Source organism: Phytophthora infestans, genomic scaffold (assembly GCF_000142945.1).
Source record: "Phytophthora infestans T30-4 supercont1.35 genomic scaffold, whole genome shotgun sequence".
NCBI lineage: Eukaryota > Oomycota > Peronosporomycetes > Peronosporales > Peronosporaceae > Phytophthora > Phytophthora infestans.
This window is the reverse complement of record NW_003303724.1, coordinates 517102-536322: the sequence shown is the minus strand read 5'-3', so window position 1 is coordinate 536322 and position 19221 is coordinate 517102. Positions and strand designations below refer to the sequence as shown.

The window sequence follows — 19221 nt, the reverse complement described above, 5'->3', positions numbered from 1 at the left end:
TACTGGTCCTCCAGGTATAGCGTTGCTGATTTATGCTGACGAATATGTTTGCTAACTTCGAGTGTGAAATATGGTAGCTAGAGATGATGCAGATGGATTTGCAGTCGCAGATATCGATGGTGACGTGGCTTCAGCCATCGCCAGCAGCAGCGACGGTGAAAACAGTGTGTACAATTTTGATGGGTGTAGTAGTGATGGTTCTGAGTCTGAAGGTGAAACTGGCGACACGACCCAAGACGACGACGGAGAGCTACAACAGTCAGTCCGTCCTAATTTCAAGGAATTGAATTTGCGGTGGTGGAAGCTACTGATCCAAGCCTCGTTTTGGGATAAGATGAACCTTTTCTAGATTCGGACGCAGAATGAGTGATGATTTGATGGAGACTGTTGAGACATTTGTAGATAAAAATTACAGCGGGACCGAAAATACAAACAAGACAGTCGCAGAAGAGGTCAGTCGTATGATCGGCCTTATGAACCCAGCTGAAATTGTTGATATGCGCTTGGCGTCCAAGATATCTATTGTTGGTTTTTTTTGTGGACCCAAGGAGGGTTTATCTAACGGACATTATGCTGACAGGGTCGTCTGAGATTTATGACAACAGTCAACTTGCTGTCATGGCGCAAGATGACTGGGCTGTTCTTCGGATGATGCAACAGCGCCTGCTACTAATGATGCTGGTGTAGACAGGATGTACGACGGGTGCTGTGGACCCTCACAACGCGTCATAGCTGCGGCGCAGTCACCTATCGATCTTTATTACTATTTCCTGCCAAAATCGTTCCGGCGCCATGTTACAAGCGAATCTAGCCGGTATTGTAGGCAGACGCTTGAAGCACGCCTCGAAAAAACGATACGGTAAGAAGAGAAGGCGATGCACCGGCCTCAGAAGAGTAGTGAAAAATGAGAAAGCGCCTGATGAAATTTGAGGAAATTCTGCCACACGAAACTGCTCAATAGGTTGGACTGATGTAGCCTCATGCCTTGAGTCCTCAAAAGCCGTTTAAGATGCACTGGAATGCGGTCGAGGATGGTGTAATCCCTGCAGGAGCTTTTGGAAAGGTCATGCCCTGAGACCGCTTTCACCTCATTACCAGATTTCTTCATATTACCTACAGTAAAGATCCTGCGGCTTCTAGTGGTAGGGGCTGTAAAATTCGCTTGGTGTTGGCAACGGTGGAAACTACATTCAAGGAGGGGTATGTCCTGTGTTCAGGTGTGGTCATAGACGAAGGTATGCTACCTTCGCTCATCGTCGTAATCCGACACGCATGTACATGAAGGCCAAACCCCATAAGTGGGGAACCAAGTGCGTCATGACATCTTGCGCCGAGTCGGGCTATTGCGAAAGGTAATGCTCACATAGGCACGGTAAAATGTCGAAGCTATGCTGACTTAGAGTTTATATTTGTGCACGACAGAGTTGAAGTCGACGTTGGGCTAAAGAAGGACAAGGGGGTGATCAATCGATGAACACAAAGAGGGGACCGGAGGCCATTGCGGGTGTTTTCCGTGTACTCCCTTACCAAGGAAGACGTCTGGTGGTGTCGGAACGGTTTTATACTTCTGTGCCGCTAGCGCAACAACTGCGTACTCTGAGTTTCAATTGCGTTGGGACTATACAAAAGAATCGAAAAGGGTGGTGCAAAGGAGTTAAGCTTCCTTTTTAGAAGCGACCAGCCCATTTTACAAGGGGTTCCTACAAGATGGCGATCACTAAAAGGCAACCAGGTCTAGTTGCATTGCGCTGAGCCGACAGCAGATCTGATTACTTCCTGGCATTCCAAGTTGAAACAGAGATGACGAGTGTTCAGCGCCGTGAAAAAAATGGAGAGCAGAGAACTGTTCCATGCCCGGGGATTGTTTCAGAATACCATCGCTTCATGGGTGGTGTTGATCGCCATGATCAATTGCGACTTCAGTCGTACTCTTTGCAATTAGCAGCAAGGTAAACGCTACCCTGACAGTGATAACTTATGATCTCTAATTTATGCTGCTCTGTATACCAGATTTCAGAAATACTACAAGAGTCCCTTCCTTGGGCTATTAGACATGACCATGGCAAACGCGTACATTGTACATTCGCTGTTGTGGAAGAAACAGAGCAAGAAGAAGATGTCGCATTACGTGTTCTTGGCAAGAATTCACAAGCAACTTATCCTCTAAACACAACCAACATTTACAGAGACAACCGGATTATCTCGACCTACTACTACCGTTACTGAACAAGTTAATGTACATGGCGGGCATGCACTAGTTCAAACGGCAGATACGCGCTTGAACATCGGTGTCCAGAGGCTGAGACAGCGCCAGTGTAAAGTCTGCTCCTGCTACAAGCCTGAAGGTAAGCGGCGTGGGGGGGCATCGCCATTTTACTGCCCAAAATGATCGGAGGAGAAGGGCGTGGTGACCCTTTGCAACAAAGTCCGAGGGCATCCTGCAAACGAAGGAATGACTTTGCACAAATACAGACAACTCCGGCTATAGTGGAGGTGTTTGGTCTCACCTCCAGATACCCTCTTATAAATGTTAACACTTATAAGAGAAAAACTACTATTAATCATATGGACCTACTTAGCTTAATAATAGAAAGCTGTGATAAAAGTCTGTCGCTTGCAGTTGATAACCAATCTGCGGCTTTCATCAACGAGCTTCTGAACACTGGTATCATGGGAAATCATACAGACCTGCCGTTTCGAGCAACAGACAGAGCTTCACTGTGCGAAAAAGGCATCTCCTCTGACACTTAAAGGGCCATCCAGCTCTAATCTTGATATCAACACATCTAAATCCTCAATATCTGATTCTGTTACATGTTCGGCGTCTTGCGCTATTTTAGAGCTCATGTTCCCCGACACAATCCTCGTGTGACGCCAGCAGTGGCGAATTGTCATCTCCGACACAGAGCCCCGTGCGTCTACAGCAAATTTAATTGCTGTAAGCAAGTCCAAGCGCTTTTGATCTTCACTTTCCTCGACAACCCACTGCACGAATAATTTCTTATATTTCAACTTGACATAGCGAATAATTCCCGCGTCCATCGGCTGCAAATGCGTAGTTGTGTTTCTAGGCAGAAATTGTACTCGAACATTGTTCATCGCAACATCTGCATGGCTAGATGCATTGTCGACCAGTAAAAGTACTTAAGACCATGCAATTTTAAATTCAGGGAGCGCACCCATTCTAAAAACATTATGCCCGTCATCCATGCTTTCTTATTCGAGAAATAGTCCATAGGAATCGCTCTTACGTCGACGCCCTTAAAGAAGCGAGGTTTTGCCGCCCTATTGATCACAATAGGCTTCATCTTTTCCGCTCCAGTAAGATTACAGCACAAGCCAACTGTGACTCTTGCCTTGTCCTTCTTCCTTCCTGCGACTTCTCTCGTCGCTAGCGTTTCACTGGGTAACATGTGATAAAATAGAGTTGTTTTATACATATTGAAAATATCTTGTGGTTTGTATTGGCCAAGCAGCTGCATCAATGCTGTGCGTTGTTGTCCAAACTCCGCAGTGTCTACAGATCCTGCTTCACCGTGCATCCGATGCAGCGTCATCCCGTGGCGAGACTTAAAGCGCTGAATCCAAGACAGCGAGATGACCTCGTTGCCGACGAGTGCATTTGCCTTTGCTTGAAAAACATCGTCAGAGAGGAGACTTCGCGCTTCTTGAGTATGGGCAAACGCTAGAAGCTCGGCCTCGATTGATGCATGCTGCGCTTTACGCTTCTTTTTCATGTTGCCGTTAAGAGTGCAGTCGAGAGGCTGGTTCACGATTTTTCCCACCGTGGAAATGCCAATGTTTTATCCGAGGCGTGCGACGACCCACTGCTGGAGGTCAACGTGTTTAAGACACGGGTTGACCAGGTGATGATGGCGGAGCTCGTTTTTTTTCATAGATAGTGATGTGTTCGTGCGAGGAAACCATTGTTTAGGTATTATGGGAGTCCTCAAGTCAGGCACGTGGGATGGATTTCTCCTGTAATGCGACACTTTGCCTTGCCCGACAGCCTCTCTTATACTCTTGCAGTCTTATAGCAGATTTGACTTGATATTAATATGGAGAAATTTGGGACCGGATCAGACCGCTCTAATACCCGATCTCCTCTTACACCCGGCGCCACTATAGTCGGAGTTGTCTGTATGGCATATTATGTGGCAGACGGTGAGTTTTCACCAAAGAAAAGGGTCACATTAGGAACCGTAGTCATGCCAACCCGTAACTAAACTCGTTAATACATGTACCTTAACAATCTCAATCGTATTTTGACACCCGTATCTGCACATGCATTTACCTCTGCTAGCTCGCTCTTGGCGATCCAGCTACTGTCACCTTGCCTCTCACCTGCGCCATGCTACTTGAGGCTCAAGTCGGGGGAAGGGGGGAACTTTTCGTCTGTGATGTGTGTGTTGAATCCTTGGTTGTCGCTAAATTTAGAGCTTGCATAGAATGATCAGGAAACAGTTGCTTGGAGAATGTTAAATCCACAGATCACATCATTATCCTTTGTGGAATAGTTACCGAGGAGGTTAACTACATTCGTTGCTAAGAAAGTGCAATTTTACCTTGAATTCATGGTCACGTATTTTAACGAGCTTATTTTCTTATAACCTCCTGGAGGATACAAGCACTTTTCGTAGTCTATCCGTGTCACACCTTCGCGTCTAAGGGGTTAAGAAGAGTACAATCTACCATCCTTCTTGAAAAATATTGAACAATTCCTGTGGATATTGTGGAGATCTTGACAATCAAAAATTGTCCCCTACAGAATTTTCTATTTTACCATATCAATAAATTTCTACAAAGCCCTGATAGTACCCACTTCTTTGTGTATTACTTTCATGTGTGCGAGTCGATGGCGGTGAGCGTTGCACGGCGTGCAGCAATATCGACGGTGTCCCTGTTGCTGAAAATATATTTAATAAATTAACGCCAGTGCAAGTTACACTGACGTAATGCTTGTTACGGTAGGTTTTTTGCTTTTTTATATAGCGAGTATCGGTAAACCCCGATAAGCTATAATAGCAAGAGTACGGTTGTTTGTTATCTGTGTGCTACGCTGTTTCTATCATGTGTCTTTCGGTATTAATTCGATATGTACTTTTAAGTACTTCTGTAGTTGTGCAGTACAATTAAAACCATATTAGTAAGTTTAATTATTTTGCTAACTGTAAAAACGAATGCTACTTTTCCAGAAGAAAAAAAGTATATTATTAAATATATCTACCCGTTGCGGCAGCAATCTGGTCGACGCTTCATTCGAATCTCCTATGATACTGCTAAGCTCGAATCACAATAGCATCGATAGCAACGGCACGCAAATTTTGTACAGCTTGTAACATGGTGGGGTATTTATTCTACGAATCCGCGCCGTGTAACGTGCTAAGTTGAGCTTCAACGTGGACGCTGCGGAGTGGTGACCCAAGAGAATGCGGTAATTGGTGAGAGTCCGAAGTTCAAGCTGCGACCGAGGTCTCACCGTCAGACTTACGGTTGGTGGACTCTCAAGGCCTCCAGCCATGTATTTGCATGCCGTATGGCTGCTCACAAGCTGGGCTAGCTAATCTTTGGTCTAATTTAGTCTTCATTTTACCACGTAGGTCACAAGTGGGCTTGAAGCATCGCAACAGAACACGATTAAGTCACGTCCGCGTAGAGGTGCAAAAATGCCAAAGCCAACCATAGACGCGTCTTGGGAGGTAGAGGTTTCTGAGAAGACCCGCAGACCAATTTGCTAGAACGACCAGAAATTTCCAATACTACAAGAAACTCATGGATCTCGGTACGCGGAAGAAAGATACGAATCTGCACAAGGTGATGACCCAACAGATCAAGTACGAATCGAGTTTCACGTCACTGCAGAAAAGCGCGTGGGACGGATGGCAGTTGGATCGCCAAGACCTCATATTCTCGTCCATGTGTACGGATATGGACCATCGGCTCATAGAGATGAAGGATAAGTCCATGATGTGGAAGTACCTGTGTGAACGATTTAAAAAAAATGGCCAACGATCAAACGAAGGCAATGACCAAGCGCCAGCTGAACCCCTAGCTAGAGGCTGTACGATGCAAGCAGAACAACAAACTGAAGACGGTCAGAATGACCCTCGACGACGCAGTGTTCAGTAGAATGCTAGTGTTGCTCTCTCCTTAAACGAGCGATTCGATCGCCTGCAAAGATATGTGGATACAGGGATGGACTACGTAAGCACACCAGATAGGATAGTGATGATGGCTTTCACGCTCGGCAAGGCAAATGAGGCCAAACATCAGATGCTAAACATTCTGCGGCTGATGCCAAGGATACCGAGAGCGACGTAGACAGTCGTCGCACAGCGGCAATGATTACGAGAGAGGTGTACCACCCAGAAGCCTGGGTCCTCGACTGCAGTGCTAGTCGTCACCTTGTCAGCGACAAGCGATACTTCAATGCGTACCGAGTTCCCACTGCAGATGCGCGTAAAATGCAGACCGTGCAAAGGTGATATCCTATTGGTGTCGACATTATTGATTTTAGGGTCGTGGTAGACGAAGGCCACGTTGCACTGCGTCTGGCGCAAGTTTTCTACTCTACGAGTCGACAGAACCTCTTCGCTTAATCAGGGGTGTGTGAGCAGGGCTTTATGGTTAACTACGACGACGATAAGGCGACGTACATGCTCTCCAAGAACCTAGCTACGACTCTACATGGACCTCTCAGATGGAGTGTGGACTTTGGATGTTTGCAGCGCACAACAAATTCCTACCTGGTGATAAGAATCCTTTAGTCGCGGAAGCCATGTTAAAGTTTGCTACAAGATATGAAATATCCTCGCAGCACATTGGCAAGATTGCAGATGAAGACTTGTTGAGGGTATGGTGCTGCGACGTCGGCAAAGCTTGCCAGCTTGGCAAATAGCGCGCAAAAGGCAGCTAAAAGCAGATGAAGCGAGGGTAACTGAGCGTAACGAGCTCGTGTTTGCAGACCTCCTGTTACCACCGGCCAACTACAACAGCACTAGGTTCAAAGCGAGGCGGGTGGGCATGGACGTTTATACACGGTTTCTCACAGCCTATCCCGTAAAAAGAAAGACGGGAGAGGAGATCAACGCTCCAATTCGTCGATTTGTCGATACGTCGCACGGCAGCGCGACACCGGTGCACGGTGCGAACCGTTTTCACTGACGGTGGGCGTGAGCTCACCAACAGCGAGATAACGGCATGGTATCAAGGACAGGGCAATATACATTTCACGGCACCTTCAAATTAATTGTGGCAAAATACGGTCGAGAGTAGTCACCAAACCCTGCGTGGAATGATGAAATCGATGATGAAGGAGTCAGGACTGCCCACTTCATTCTGGATGGACGCAGTGGACTATGCCGTCTATATCGAAATCCGCTCGTATTCAGTGCCGATAGGGCACACCTCGTACGAATCGATATGGAGAAGGAAGCCCGACTTCCACCTTGTGTGCATGTTAAAGGCGTAAGCCTACATGCGCACAAAGGGTGGTCCCGCGCGGCATAAATTTGCTGATAGCTGCCGTGTAAGCTACACACTTGGATGCCGCGAAGGAACGTTGGATTGCAAGATGTACTTCTCCTCTGAAGGATTTGTCCGCATTTGTGGGCACGTCAAAGTAATTAAACAGGTCCTGTACAAGGATCGAAATGGGACGGAGCTCGAGGACACTGACCGTTAATGGGCTGTGGACGATTATCCTGATCTCACCAGTGCTGGGCGTCGGGATTATGAACTACCGGGACAAGAGAGGGACCGCCCCGCTGTCGAGCGCCACGACTTATCTGAGGGCGAGAACACACACGATGATGACGGAGACACCGTCGGCCAAGTGAGACGTGACGCACCCCTTGCAAGCCGGATGAACCAGCAGCCTCCCGTACTCGATGATGAGATAGTGTTCACCAATCCTCAACCTTCGTCAAGTCACAGGAACGAGAGCTTGCCAAAAACGATCATGGCTCCGCCGGAGAAGAGGACGGGAGAGAAGCCAACATGAGTGATACTGATAGCAACGGCGGTGTATAAAAAAACTAGCAGTATACCGGCAAACATGGAAGACAACAATCAAGGAGAGCCGCCGACCCTCGAGCCGGGCACTGAGGTTCCAACCGGTGACGTGTCAGAAGATGATATCGAGGCCATGCCCGACGACGAACTACTCTATTATTCCGAAATCGATAGCGACAAAGCAATGCACAGTCAACCGAAATACGACTCTAAAGATAAACTTGGGGCTGAACCCATTGGCGGTGATAGCATTAGTGAGGGCGATGAGCCTGAGTGCATACCGCCTTTACTAGCTGAACATCGACGAGCACATGAAAACGAGGGGTCGGTGATGAGTGGAGAGGCAGAACGACAGAGAAACAAGAAAGTCTAGTAATAGTCGCTGTAGAAACCGATGACATGAAACGCGTTTTCTATGTATGCAGCCATAGCGGCGGTGGTCGCAACATCTCTGGCGTGACTCGGAGCTGCGTCTGCCACGCACCTTTAAGGAGGTGATGGCCTCACCGCAACGCAGGGGGTGAAAAAGTGTATGGAGCGAGAGGTTGCAGCCATAGGCTAAGCATGTCCAGGAGTATTCGAATATGATATTCCGGAAGGCAAAATCGCTCCACAGACTATGTGGCGTTTCCAGATTAAGACAGACAGTAACGGGAATGTTGTCCGTTTTCGGTCCCGATCGTGCGCCCGAGGCGATAAGCAAACGCCGGGTGATGGTTTCTGTTGATGGGGACGTTTTCGCCTGTTGCACGGATGACTTCATTCAGATTGTTCGTGGCTCTGTGTATTCTCTTGGGGATGGATCAGGTTTGATGTGATATCAATACTGCGTATTTAAATTTACTCCTCAAGATACTGCACTTTATTCGCTACACCCCGAATTCCCACTGAAAAAGAGCTGCGTATACAAGGTAAAGAATGTGATCTATGGATTACACCGGAGTGGACGCGAGTGGTTTGGCGAGTTAAACTCGTAGCTGTCAGAGCTATGATGGCGCCGCTGCACGACAGGGCCGTGTCTCTATGTATATTCTGAGGACGGAGGGACGGCTATCTTACAGTTGTGCGTGGATGATCTGATATGTGCGACTAAAAAACGAGGCCTGGAAGACGAACGTTTGCAAAGATCTCAGCACAAAGTACAGCATCAATGATCAGGGCAAACTACACGATTATCGTGGCATTCAGATCGAGTGGACTGAGGAAGTTATGCTCAAGACGATGCTTGGATACACAAGAGAATATAAAAGTTGAATGTATAGAACCTTTTAAAATAGGAAATATGTCGGCCAACTGTTCATTTCCTTGGCGTTTTTGGTTGTCATGTATTGGAGGAAAGACAGCACCTTGTAGCCGAAGAGGCTGTGGTTCCCTTGCCACCGAACAGTATAGGGCTTTGCCAGCCGCTTGCTATGGACCACTTAGAGCGATACTAATAAACACCGCACGGTGCATCATACGTGTAGGAGCCACGAAGCTAAAAATCCGCACCCGTGCGTTCAATTTAACCTTTTAGACTTCAAAGAAGAAATCGATAATTCGTGGCCTTCTTGCATATTAATAGCTTAGTGAAAGGCTAAATCTAAATGTGACAATGAAGCTACAGAAAAGCTGGCTTCATAGAAATAGGGACACGGTACCTATACAGTGCATACTTCGCCTTTTCTCAACGAAAGATAGTTGCTTTTTGTACCTTAACGTGAATATGAAGGGTGGGAAACGATTTCGCTGGCCAAATCTGAGCTATCCAACAAGGTATAACCCTTGCGCTTAATAACAGCTGTTCACTTCCTCATAAGGTTTCGGTCTCAAAGAACAGTACCATCAAAAGGAATATTTTTTTTGTAGTAGTGTTGTTTGTTGTTTGTCGCTGTAAGCTTTAAAATTAGCCGTCACATGCAGCTTTATTTCACGCCTGAAACCAAGCAGTAGATAGAGACAGTGGAAATCTCATTAATCCATTCATGCTCGTCCCTAGTTAGATTAGGGCTACCTTTTAAATTTCAATTTTTGTATGGTACAGCTATTAATATCTGTGTTGTAGTGGTACACTTTGCCAGTATCCGATTGCAGCTGTTTCACGTTATATAGCATAGTGAGCACCATAAAAAGGTTAAAATTATATGCTACAATATATTTATTTTCAAGCTCAGTAATAGAAATTGCATTTCCGGACAGAAGCATTGACCGTTGTTGCAGGTACTGAATAAAGTGTACATAATCGGGGCGTCGTGTTACCCACTGAGCGGCACCATAGGCACCTGCGTGCCTTAAGGCACTTTATTTGGTGCAAGAGGTATTGATTTCAGAAAAGGGGGGGGGTAATATAAAAGAATACATTTCGAAAATTTCCTTAAATTTGGAGATTGCGATGAGTGGTGGTGGTGGATTGAAATACAAGGTGTTACGCGACGGTTGCACAGTTTATAAAACACATTGTGAATGTTGATCGAATGTACAGAAAACTTAGTGATTTTTTGGACATTGGCTTCCAAACCATTTTACGGGGCGCCTATGAGGGAGATTTTAGGCCGCTTGTATAAGAGCTTCGAGCGTCACTTGTACTATGGAGTTTCCAATTTGAAGAAATGCCACCGATGATTTACAGTGCTCCTACTTATCTCAAAGAGCAAACGGCTACCCTGATGAGCTGTCATTAACTCGTCTTACCAGTTTATTCCTGTAAATGATACTGGACACGTGAGATATCAACGAATTGTGTTTTGTACTGAAAGGTAAACATAGTGCTATCATCTGCAAGAGCGCTACGGTATACACTTCAGTAGATAGCGCAGCCGCATAAAGCGCAACATTGCGGGGCCTGACTTGTTGGGCATAGAAATAAACGAATGTAGCACTCAAAGAAGAGGAGTACCATGACGCCGCAATTGGCTCCATCTGGCTGGCGTGGCTTGGTTTCCTTCTTGAGCCTCATGTTGGCACGCAATTCTCCGAATAGATCCTTTAGTAAATCATCGCACATGCCGTAATAATTGGTCTTCGTAGCTTGCAATGGGTCGAATATCGTGACTGATCTGGTTTCAGGGCGAAAATCAAACACAATCCCACACCAGTGATTGTTATCCACGTGTAACCCCATCAATACCAGCTGATTGGCGGAATCAAAAGAAGTACCACTGCGTATAACGCGTAGTTTTCTTCTCGGTCGTGAAACCGATGAAATATCGGATCGATAATTCCCACTTTGGTGTTTTCCTTTTGAAGTAGTACCAGCCCTTGAGCCATGCATGCATCATCTAACCATTTATTTCCACGTAACGTGAGTAGCGAGAGTGACGATAGAGAACCAAACGGTGTACGCGGTCCTCCGCGCAATAATAATGTCTTGATTTTCTGCTCACGCATACCGATGTCATCACTCACGCCGTCCAAAAGTTCATCTGGCAATGACAACCGTTTGTTGCTGGTATTGACAGCCCAAACCACAGTATCTTCCACGTCCGTAATGCACTTCAAAGCACGGTGCCAGCGATCCATCGCGTTGATATCCCTTAGTTGATAGATACCAAAGCGAGGTACTCGTACTCCTACGCCATCTTCGCCACAGACCACAGGTACGGCTTTCCGAAACTGCTGAATAGCACTCTGTGCTTTCGTCACAAACCACTGCGGGAAAATGTAGCGAATGTCCTTTTCGCTCTCCTCGGATGTGAAAATTCCAGCAATAGCCTTCTTAGATTGTGGGACCGATCGTTCCGAGAGCGACTGCGTGGACGACTTGATATCAATGTAGCTGTAGTCCCTATCCAGAAGCTTGACGAGATTATTTAGGCTCGGCACAGGCACCAATGTTCCTTGAACTAATTTTGTCGCCTTTTCCTTTCCACGACTCATGCGCTCCTTCTTCCCGGACACTTTCTGCTGTTTTCGCACTTTAGGGCGCCCACGGCTCTTCGCACTTTTACTGATCTTGAATGTCGCCGGTGTAGATGTGTCAGAGTTCTCGCTAGCCGAGCTTGTGGGTTGTCGCTTCGACAGGATGCTTGTTGGCGCCGTTTCTACATCCTTTGCGCGATTGGTTCCTCAGTCACCGTAGGTGCAGATGAACCCTTCTGAGAGCCTGTAGGCACTCCATCAGTACCTGTAGCCACTGCATCTTCTCCTGTGGTACCTGCAGCCACTCCGCTGGTACCTGAAGCCACTGGAGGTGTTCCTCTGGTACTTGTAGCCACTCCAGTTAGATTTGACGTCACGGTATTAATACTCCCTGGCACAGCATCTGTAGTTGTAGTCTCAGTATCCATAGAGTCGCACAGGTGTGGGTGTGTTTGCGGCACGTCATCAGAATAGTCACATTTAGGACTTGTTCGAGAATTTTGGGGAAAACAGGATCCAATTCTTGATCGGATGTTGCGGTGCCGCTTGCATCGACAGCAGAAGGTAGGTCGTACGAAGAAATCGATAACTGAGAAAGTGGGTCAATCCATTGACCTTCACGACCCACGAACGGTGCAACCCCGTCCTTGATGATCTCCTCAAACTTGTCCAACGCTGCCAGCATCTCATTGAAGACTGCTGTACCATTACGGCTCATAATGTCGGCGATCTGAGTACCGCGTCGACAAGCCGTACCGAATTTGGTGGTGCCATTGAGAACCTTGTGTTTGCTTGACACCATCATCGACTCACGAGATTTGGAAGGACTTGCGTGCGATCTGATCTTGAGAGAGCGTCTTCCTCTTCAGCAGATTGATTCAGCTTACACGACAATCTCCATCGATTAGGCAATGTGCCGAATCGTAATTACATTCTTAGCATTGCTCAGTCTCCAGTACATGACGTGACGACAAGGAAGAAGCGTGGTACGCATGAAAACGCAAGAGCAGCGATATACCTATCATTCGTACCAATACAAAGACAATTAGTCAATAATTAAGATAAATATTGCTAGCATCAACTATAAAACTTACCGACGTATCGACATGATAGGCGTTATTGTCGCTGCCGCACGATACGGTGAACATGTTGGGCGTCACTTCGGTGACCTCGTAGTGGGTAGCTCGGTCCTTTGCAATCCAGTACTGTTGCTCAATCTGACGGTAGGCGTGTGGGCTCACCTCCTGTGAAAGTCGCTCCAGCTCTTTATCCGCGCCCTGATATCGCCATGTAACCCACCGCTGTCATATTTTTACTGTATTCCATCTCTGCAACTGCCTGCAGAAATATCAGTGTATCCACACATTCGTCAAGATGCATCTCAGGTTTCAGGATTTCCTTAAGATGCCCCCACGATGCCTCCAAGCTATCGCATAACACACAAACGTTAGCGTCAAATTAAATGCAGAAGCCTTAACTCCATAAATTCTTACCGGTTATTTGTGTGATTTCTAAGATGCGGTACGTCTGAACGGGCGTAGAGAGCCCAACGCTCCTTCTGTTGGTCCCAATTCTTCATAAAATAACGGAGAAACGGGTGCTTTGGGTCTGGGATCGCGTCCGTAGAGCGTAACTGAACGTTATCCAAGAGGAAATACAGGTACTTGAGATACCTTGTGTAATCTTCACTTGTGGTTGCTGTTCTCATCATATCCACTGCGTCTTCTACTTGATCCAGGTCGAAGCTGCTTGGCCCTCCGTACTCACTCTTTGACATCTCCGACCGGATGTATTTCTTGAGATGGAAGTGACAGAGAATCACTTTAACGTTTGGAAAGTGCGCCTCCAAAATGCTCAGCTCACCCATATCTTTGTCGATCACGATGACCCGAATCTCCTCCCACGACGGATTTGAAAACTTGAAAGATTCGATCGCATCGGTAAGACACTCCGCACTCTCATTTTCCATTAGGCTGTGCTGCACATACTGACCCTAGGCACGCAAACGGTAACATTAGTACCTTTCGGTACCTACAGGTACATCTGAGGGTAACTCTTGTACATTACGTGTCTATAGTCACCAACAGGTACCTCTAGACACGTAGACTTACATGGCCGTACACATCATGTATCATGAACGAGAATAGCTTGTACCTCGAGTCGTCGTGTGTGCGTCGCGTCAATCAACAGCACCTCCGGAAAAGCCTTGAACCAGCGACGCATCTGGCGCGTCTGCAGCGTGATTGTCTGCGCCAAAGATTCGTCATCAACAAACACAGAAGCTCGATTACCCCGCCGTCCACAAACTTCCCGCATTAGAGATTCAAGTCGCTGCTCTACGGTTCTGGAACCGCGCCGCTTCTCTCTCATTCTGGCAACCATGTTGTGGACGTCACGGAGCGTCACGTTCTGACCTATAAACGGATTCATCAGAAATAGAAGCTAAAGCAAGACGAAAGTCATGTATACGTACCCGTCTTCTCGCGCAGAAACTGCATGATCCGCTTGGGTTTCGAACCCGACGCTTGCAACACGTCCACGAACGCAAGTAGCATTGAAACCTCGACACGCCGCACCGACGAATGGTTCTCGTACACAGCTCGGTCGACGCGATGATTATGGCTGATGCTGTAGCCAGTAACGCGCACCATGAATTTCTGCTTATCTCTGTTCCACGTCACAGCAGCCTTGATATCCGCCTTGCACTCAGTCGATTTGCCGAAGTAGCTCTTTCGTTGACCAGTACTGCGACTTTTTCGACGCCATCCGTGCGTGCAGATAAGTTTTATCCAATAGGTTTTGAATTCATCTGGGATAAGCGAGGGCGGTGAATCGGACGTCTCTCCCGATGTGTTGTCAGCAATAGCTCTGATCTCCGTGTTACGACGGGCCACCGACGTCGAACTACGGAGTCGAAAGAGCTGGTGTGTCCTCTCCTGATACTCGCCCATGTAGCTGTTGAATGCGTCCCAGTTTTCATGCCATTCCTGGTCCGTTTGGTGAGGCCTCCCACACGCTGGCGGATGGCACGTGCGCCTCTGGTTCGCTTTCACTCATAGACCGTCTCCTGTGCGGTTACAATATCTCTTAGCAACAATAACAACCAACACAAGCGCAATAACTTAACGTACACAAATCGCGACTTAAGGTCGACTTGAGGCCTAGACGCGCGAAAATCCAAATGAGCGGCTCCAAATGAGCGGCTCTGAACGTTTTGCGGAGGGACCTAAAGGGGGGGGTCTGATTTCACATTTTCGAAATTTTAAAATATCTGGTAATATATCAAGGTAATTTACCGATTGGGTACCGTAAAAGTCCTTTTAGGTTCGATCTCACTCAGTGCCTCTATTCACTCTCTAAAGCATTTTCACCAGCTATTTCAATAAATAAAAGCCTGATTTTAATCTTTACTTACATTAAAATGCCTCTAAATATTGCCTAAATTTAAATTATACAAGTTTTATAAGCCACTAAATATTGAAATTTGTTTAGCATACTTAAAAAATATTTGAAGGAAGATGGTGCAAAAATAAAGTATTTCGTCAAAAAACAAAAGTTATTTCATTTTATTTTATTTATTTTGTCCAACCTCTGTCGAGCACACACACATTTCAATAAAACGATGACTTGGGCTGAAGGGGGGGATCAGAATTTGCCGAATACTGCCAAGCATTTTACTTCATATAATTACGAAGCAAGCAGTAAAAAAATACAATAAATATTGAATTCGTGAAAGTATGTTTACCAAATTAAGATTTTATTGGATAACCTGTTGCGAAAAGACGCAATCCTTTTAGGGTCATGGAGGCAAGCAAGGTGAAGCCTCTAGGCAACATCTCGCGTGATGACGTTCGCCACACGCTGCACACGCACTTCCACTCGTCGAAACCTGCTCCTCGCCCTTCCACCGGTGGCGGCGCGGCCATTCCCGTCTCCAACCGCAAGCGCGTCTTCTCGTTTGTCCAGGTGCAGAAACCCAAGACTGAGGCGGAGAGCAAGCGACTATTTGGGTCCGCAGCGAACGCAGGCAGATACTTTGTCCTCTGTGTGACTATACAAGACGCAAATAATACAGATAAACGGCTGGAGCTGCATTACGTGCTACTGATGAGCAACTTATCGGTGGATGTGCGCAATTCCTGGAATTTGAGTAAACTGGACACCATCGAGCACAATGGCATCGGCCCGGAGAAACCCAAGGGGGCATTCGCGCTGTTCTTTAGTGAAGAATCGACCTCGTGGCCGTGGCTTGTGGAGCCGAGAGAGAGCGCAACGGCAATGCACGAGTTTCTATGGAGCCTGGGTGCCATTATGGCTCAGAATAAAGTGAGATAGCGATTTTTAACGTTGGTGCTATCGGTTCTATTGATACACTTGTGGTTGAATGGTGTAGACCACACTTCCGAGATTCGTGCGGATAAATATTGAGGAATTACACGAGACTGCTACGCGGCTGACCCTGCAGAAAGTATACGATCTGGATATCGATCTCGTTCAATGTGTGGTACGTCTGTTATAAATATTTATGTATTAGTGTTGTGGTTATAAAACAATTATATGTTAAATATAAGGCTAAAATGAAGAAGAATGGATCGGACGAGGAAGACCCGAACGCCACGGAGGAGAGTGGGAAGAAAACCACCGAAAGCCACGCAGGGATCGACGTTTCTGGTCTGCGCCTCGCGTCTCCTGAGAGCAATGAAGCGCTCAGCTTGCTAAATGAAATCGACTGGAGCGACGTACAGTTGTCTGCTGTTGAAGAAAATCTCCGTAAAAAGTTGCGAGCTTTAGAGGACGAGAACATCGCGTTCCTGCTCTCGTTGGATGGAGAATCAGCTGCCCCCTCAGCAAAGAACAACTCCAATATTACATCTGTAGACAAGATCTTGGAGGCCATCGACGCGGTGCAGAACCGAATTACCCTGATTCAAGACTGGACTGACGAGTCGGACGAGTATCTTGGCCAGACATCCAGTAGTATGAAACACTTTGAGGCTCTCAACAACCAACTGGAGATGCACTTCAAGAACAGCGTGGCGTTAGAAAAAGTATTGGCAAAGGTGATGAGTCAAGTGGACGTTTCTAACGAACACATGCGGATTTTTACATCCCCAGTGGACGTTTTCCCGGGTGACGTAGCAGGAAGCACCTCTGGCGTTATGAAAGACAAGACAGGCGACGTAAGTCATGACGTTGGCGTGACGGAGCGTGTCCGAACTGCTATTGCTGCTATGGACCAAGCCATCAAGTCCACGAACGAGTCCCCAGCAAGCGAGATGGCTGCTCTCCGAGCACGCGGAGACGAGTTGTCCAGACTGGCTTGGACATTTGGGGAGAAGCTGTGTGGCTCATTCGAATCCTTTCTCCAGCGAAAGATAAAGCAGTTGCCAAACGCTCGAGGTGGCGACGGTGTTCGAGGACGAGATGTGCGTGAGTTGTCGTCTGTGACTTCAGGGAGCGACGAGATGAACTGGAGCTTCAGCAACGAAGCTCTTCACAACACGCTTGTCGACTACCAGTCTCTTTTCGCTCACGTACACTCCCTGGATCCGCGCATCCTTGTCTCTTTGAGGCAGACGTATAGTAAGCAACTCGCGGGGATCTACAATGCCCACGCGCTGTCCCTCTTTCGTTGTTTAAGGGACAGACTACCGCGCACAACAAAGCACCACTTCCACAAGCCAACGTCGATTCAATCCAGAGCGATCTCCCTCTCGTCCTCGTTCTTCAGTGTGGGCGACACTATGTGCGCGGCGCCGTTAATGCAGCAAGCGCTGGACCATCTCACTCCGTTGATACTGAGGGAACAGCGACTGGTAGCCAGCCTCTTCTTCCCTGCCACGCCGAGTACTACTGGGGGCAAACACGAGCCTGAAGACTTGACGTTCATGATGGAGAATGTCTTTGAGAAGCTGCTGAAACGGATGAACGAGTTTGGCGACGCGGCAGGAACGCGCAACACTCTGGACGCACTGTCGCTCGTCGTTCTCGTGAATGGGAAGCTGGAGGCGTGTCGACAGCAGAGCGCGTTCCTGTACAACGTCATGGTGAGTTTCCAGCTGCAGATGAAGCGCATGTTGATCAAGTTCACAGAAGACCAGGTACGGTAGTTTTATTCCCTCAAGGCGGTTGTAGTACTGTTGCTATTTGCCAAGCCATTTACCGGTGTTGGCTGTGTAGGAGGCGTGGATAATTGCTCAGAGTGTGGACACAAAGATGGCTGGTGTACTTGGTCCGACGAAGAAAATTGTGGTACGAGAAGCAGGTGATTGAGCGGAATACTGTTTGTGGAACGTAATGTGGATCTTCATTAATTTATGTAGAACTTGATCGCTCGGATGGAAGAGAGCGTTGCTGGCAAGAGCAGTGACAGCACGCTGGTGTCCATCTACAACATGATTGTGCCCGCTACGATGCACTGGATCGATAAAGTGGCAGACACGAGACCAAAGTACGCCCCGCTGACTCGCCTTGGTACGTGTAGGAAGGCCGCTACGTCTGGTTATGTCATAATTAACCCCGTCGCTAGAAAACTTCCTCTTTCTCAGTGACAACTTGAAGAATATCAATCCCTCAAAGGACCTGCCACTAGCTCAGTATGCCGTCGAAGCCCACGAACGATACACGGAGAATCTGCAACGTTATGTGGCGTCAGTCTGGGAGTACGCGTTCAAGCAACTCGTGGTACGCCTGCTGAATTGAATTGCTTAAAAAGAATTAGTTTATCATATTCTAACGAGGTTCCGAGAAATAATTGCTGGGACCAGCCCATGATCGCATCGATAGAGTCGCTGATGGCGACGGTACCGGCGGCTGAGATCCAGTATCACTTGCCACGCCAAGACGTGCGACGCGTTCTTGACTCGACCGCATCCACAGTAAGCAGTGGACATGAGTGCAGTGGACAAGCACGTCGGATTAATTTGGTATTTTGTGTTGCTCTAGTTCGAGAAATCTGTTCGTGTCATGCACGATCGCTTGAAGAAGCACTTTCGGGAGAATTCGAAGATGCTGCCAAGCGTGTGGAAGCAGCTGGTTGCGTATGGGAGTAGTCGGATGGCTGTGTACGCGCTTGTTACAGGAGACTGCTACCAACTGCGTTTTGAGCCATCGCCTGAGCGCGGGTTGGAACTACTAAACAAGTTTGCGTTCAGCTAAGTAACAATGCTCCAATTAGCACGTCATAGCGATGTACGTAACCTCGCTGGCCTTTTTGTACTGCCGTTTTACTTATTTGTTTTGGTAACATATATTTGCAGTGAAAAGCTTTACACAACTACAAGCTTTCACTATAATTATGCGGAAACTTTTGCACTTGGTGACCTCGGTACTTGAAAATGTGTTATGAATGGAATTCATCCATTTTAACCC

The 19221-nt window shown here is 47.2% G+C and overlaps 1 protein-coding gene and 1 non-coding gene across 2 annotated transcripts; one reads left to right on the top strand and one right to left on the bottom strand.

Moving 5' to 3' along the window:
* Window positions 1-9939: 9939 nt before the first annotated feature.
* Window positions 9940-9997, bottom strand: PITG_33053 (the record flags this gene model as incomplete). Its single annotated transcript, XR_009934447.1, has 1 exon — window positions 9940-9997. It is a non-coding gene; the product is annotated as a 28S ribosomal RNA (ribosomal RNA).
* Window positions 9998-15651: 5654 nt separating this feature from the next.
* Window positions 15652-19079, top strand: PITG_15223 (uncharacterized protein; the record flags this gene model as incomplete). Its single annotated transcript, XM_002898630.1, has 9 exons — window positions 15652-16176; window positions 16244-16358; window positions 16456-17233; window positions 17309-17951; window positions 18031-18102; window positions 18174-18324; window positions 18380-18534; window positions 18618-18728; window positions 18796-19079. The coding sequence occupies 9 exons, from the start codon at window positions 15652-15654 to the stop codon at window positions 19006-19008; spliced, it is 2763 nt and encodes a 920-aa protein (XP_002898676.1).
* Window positions 19080-19221: the final 142 nt, after the last annotated feature.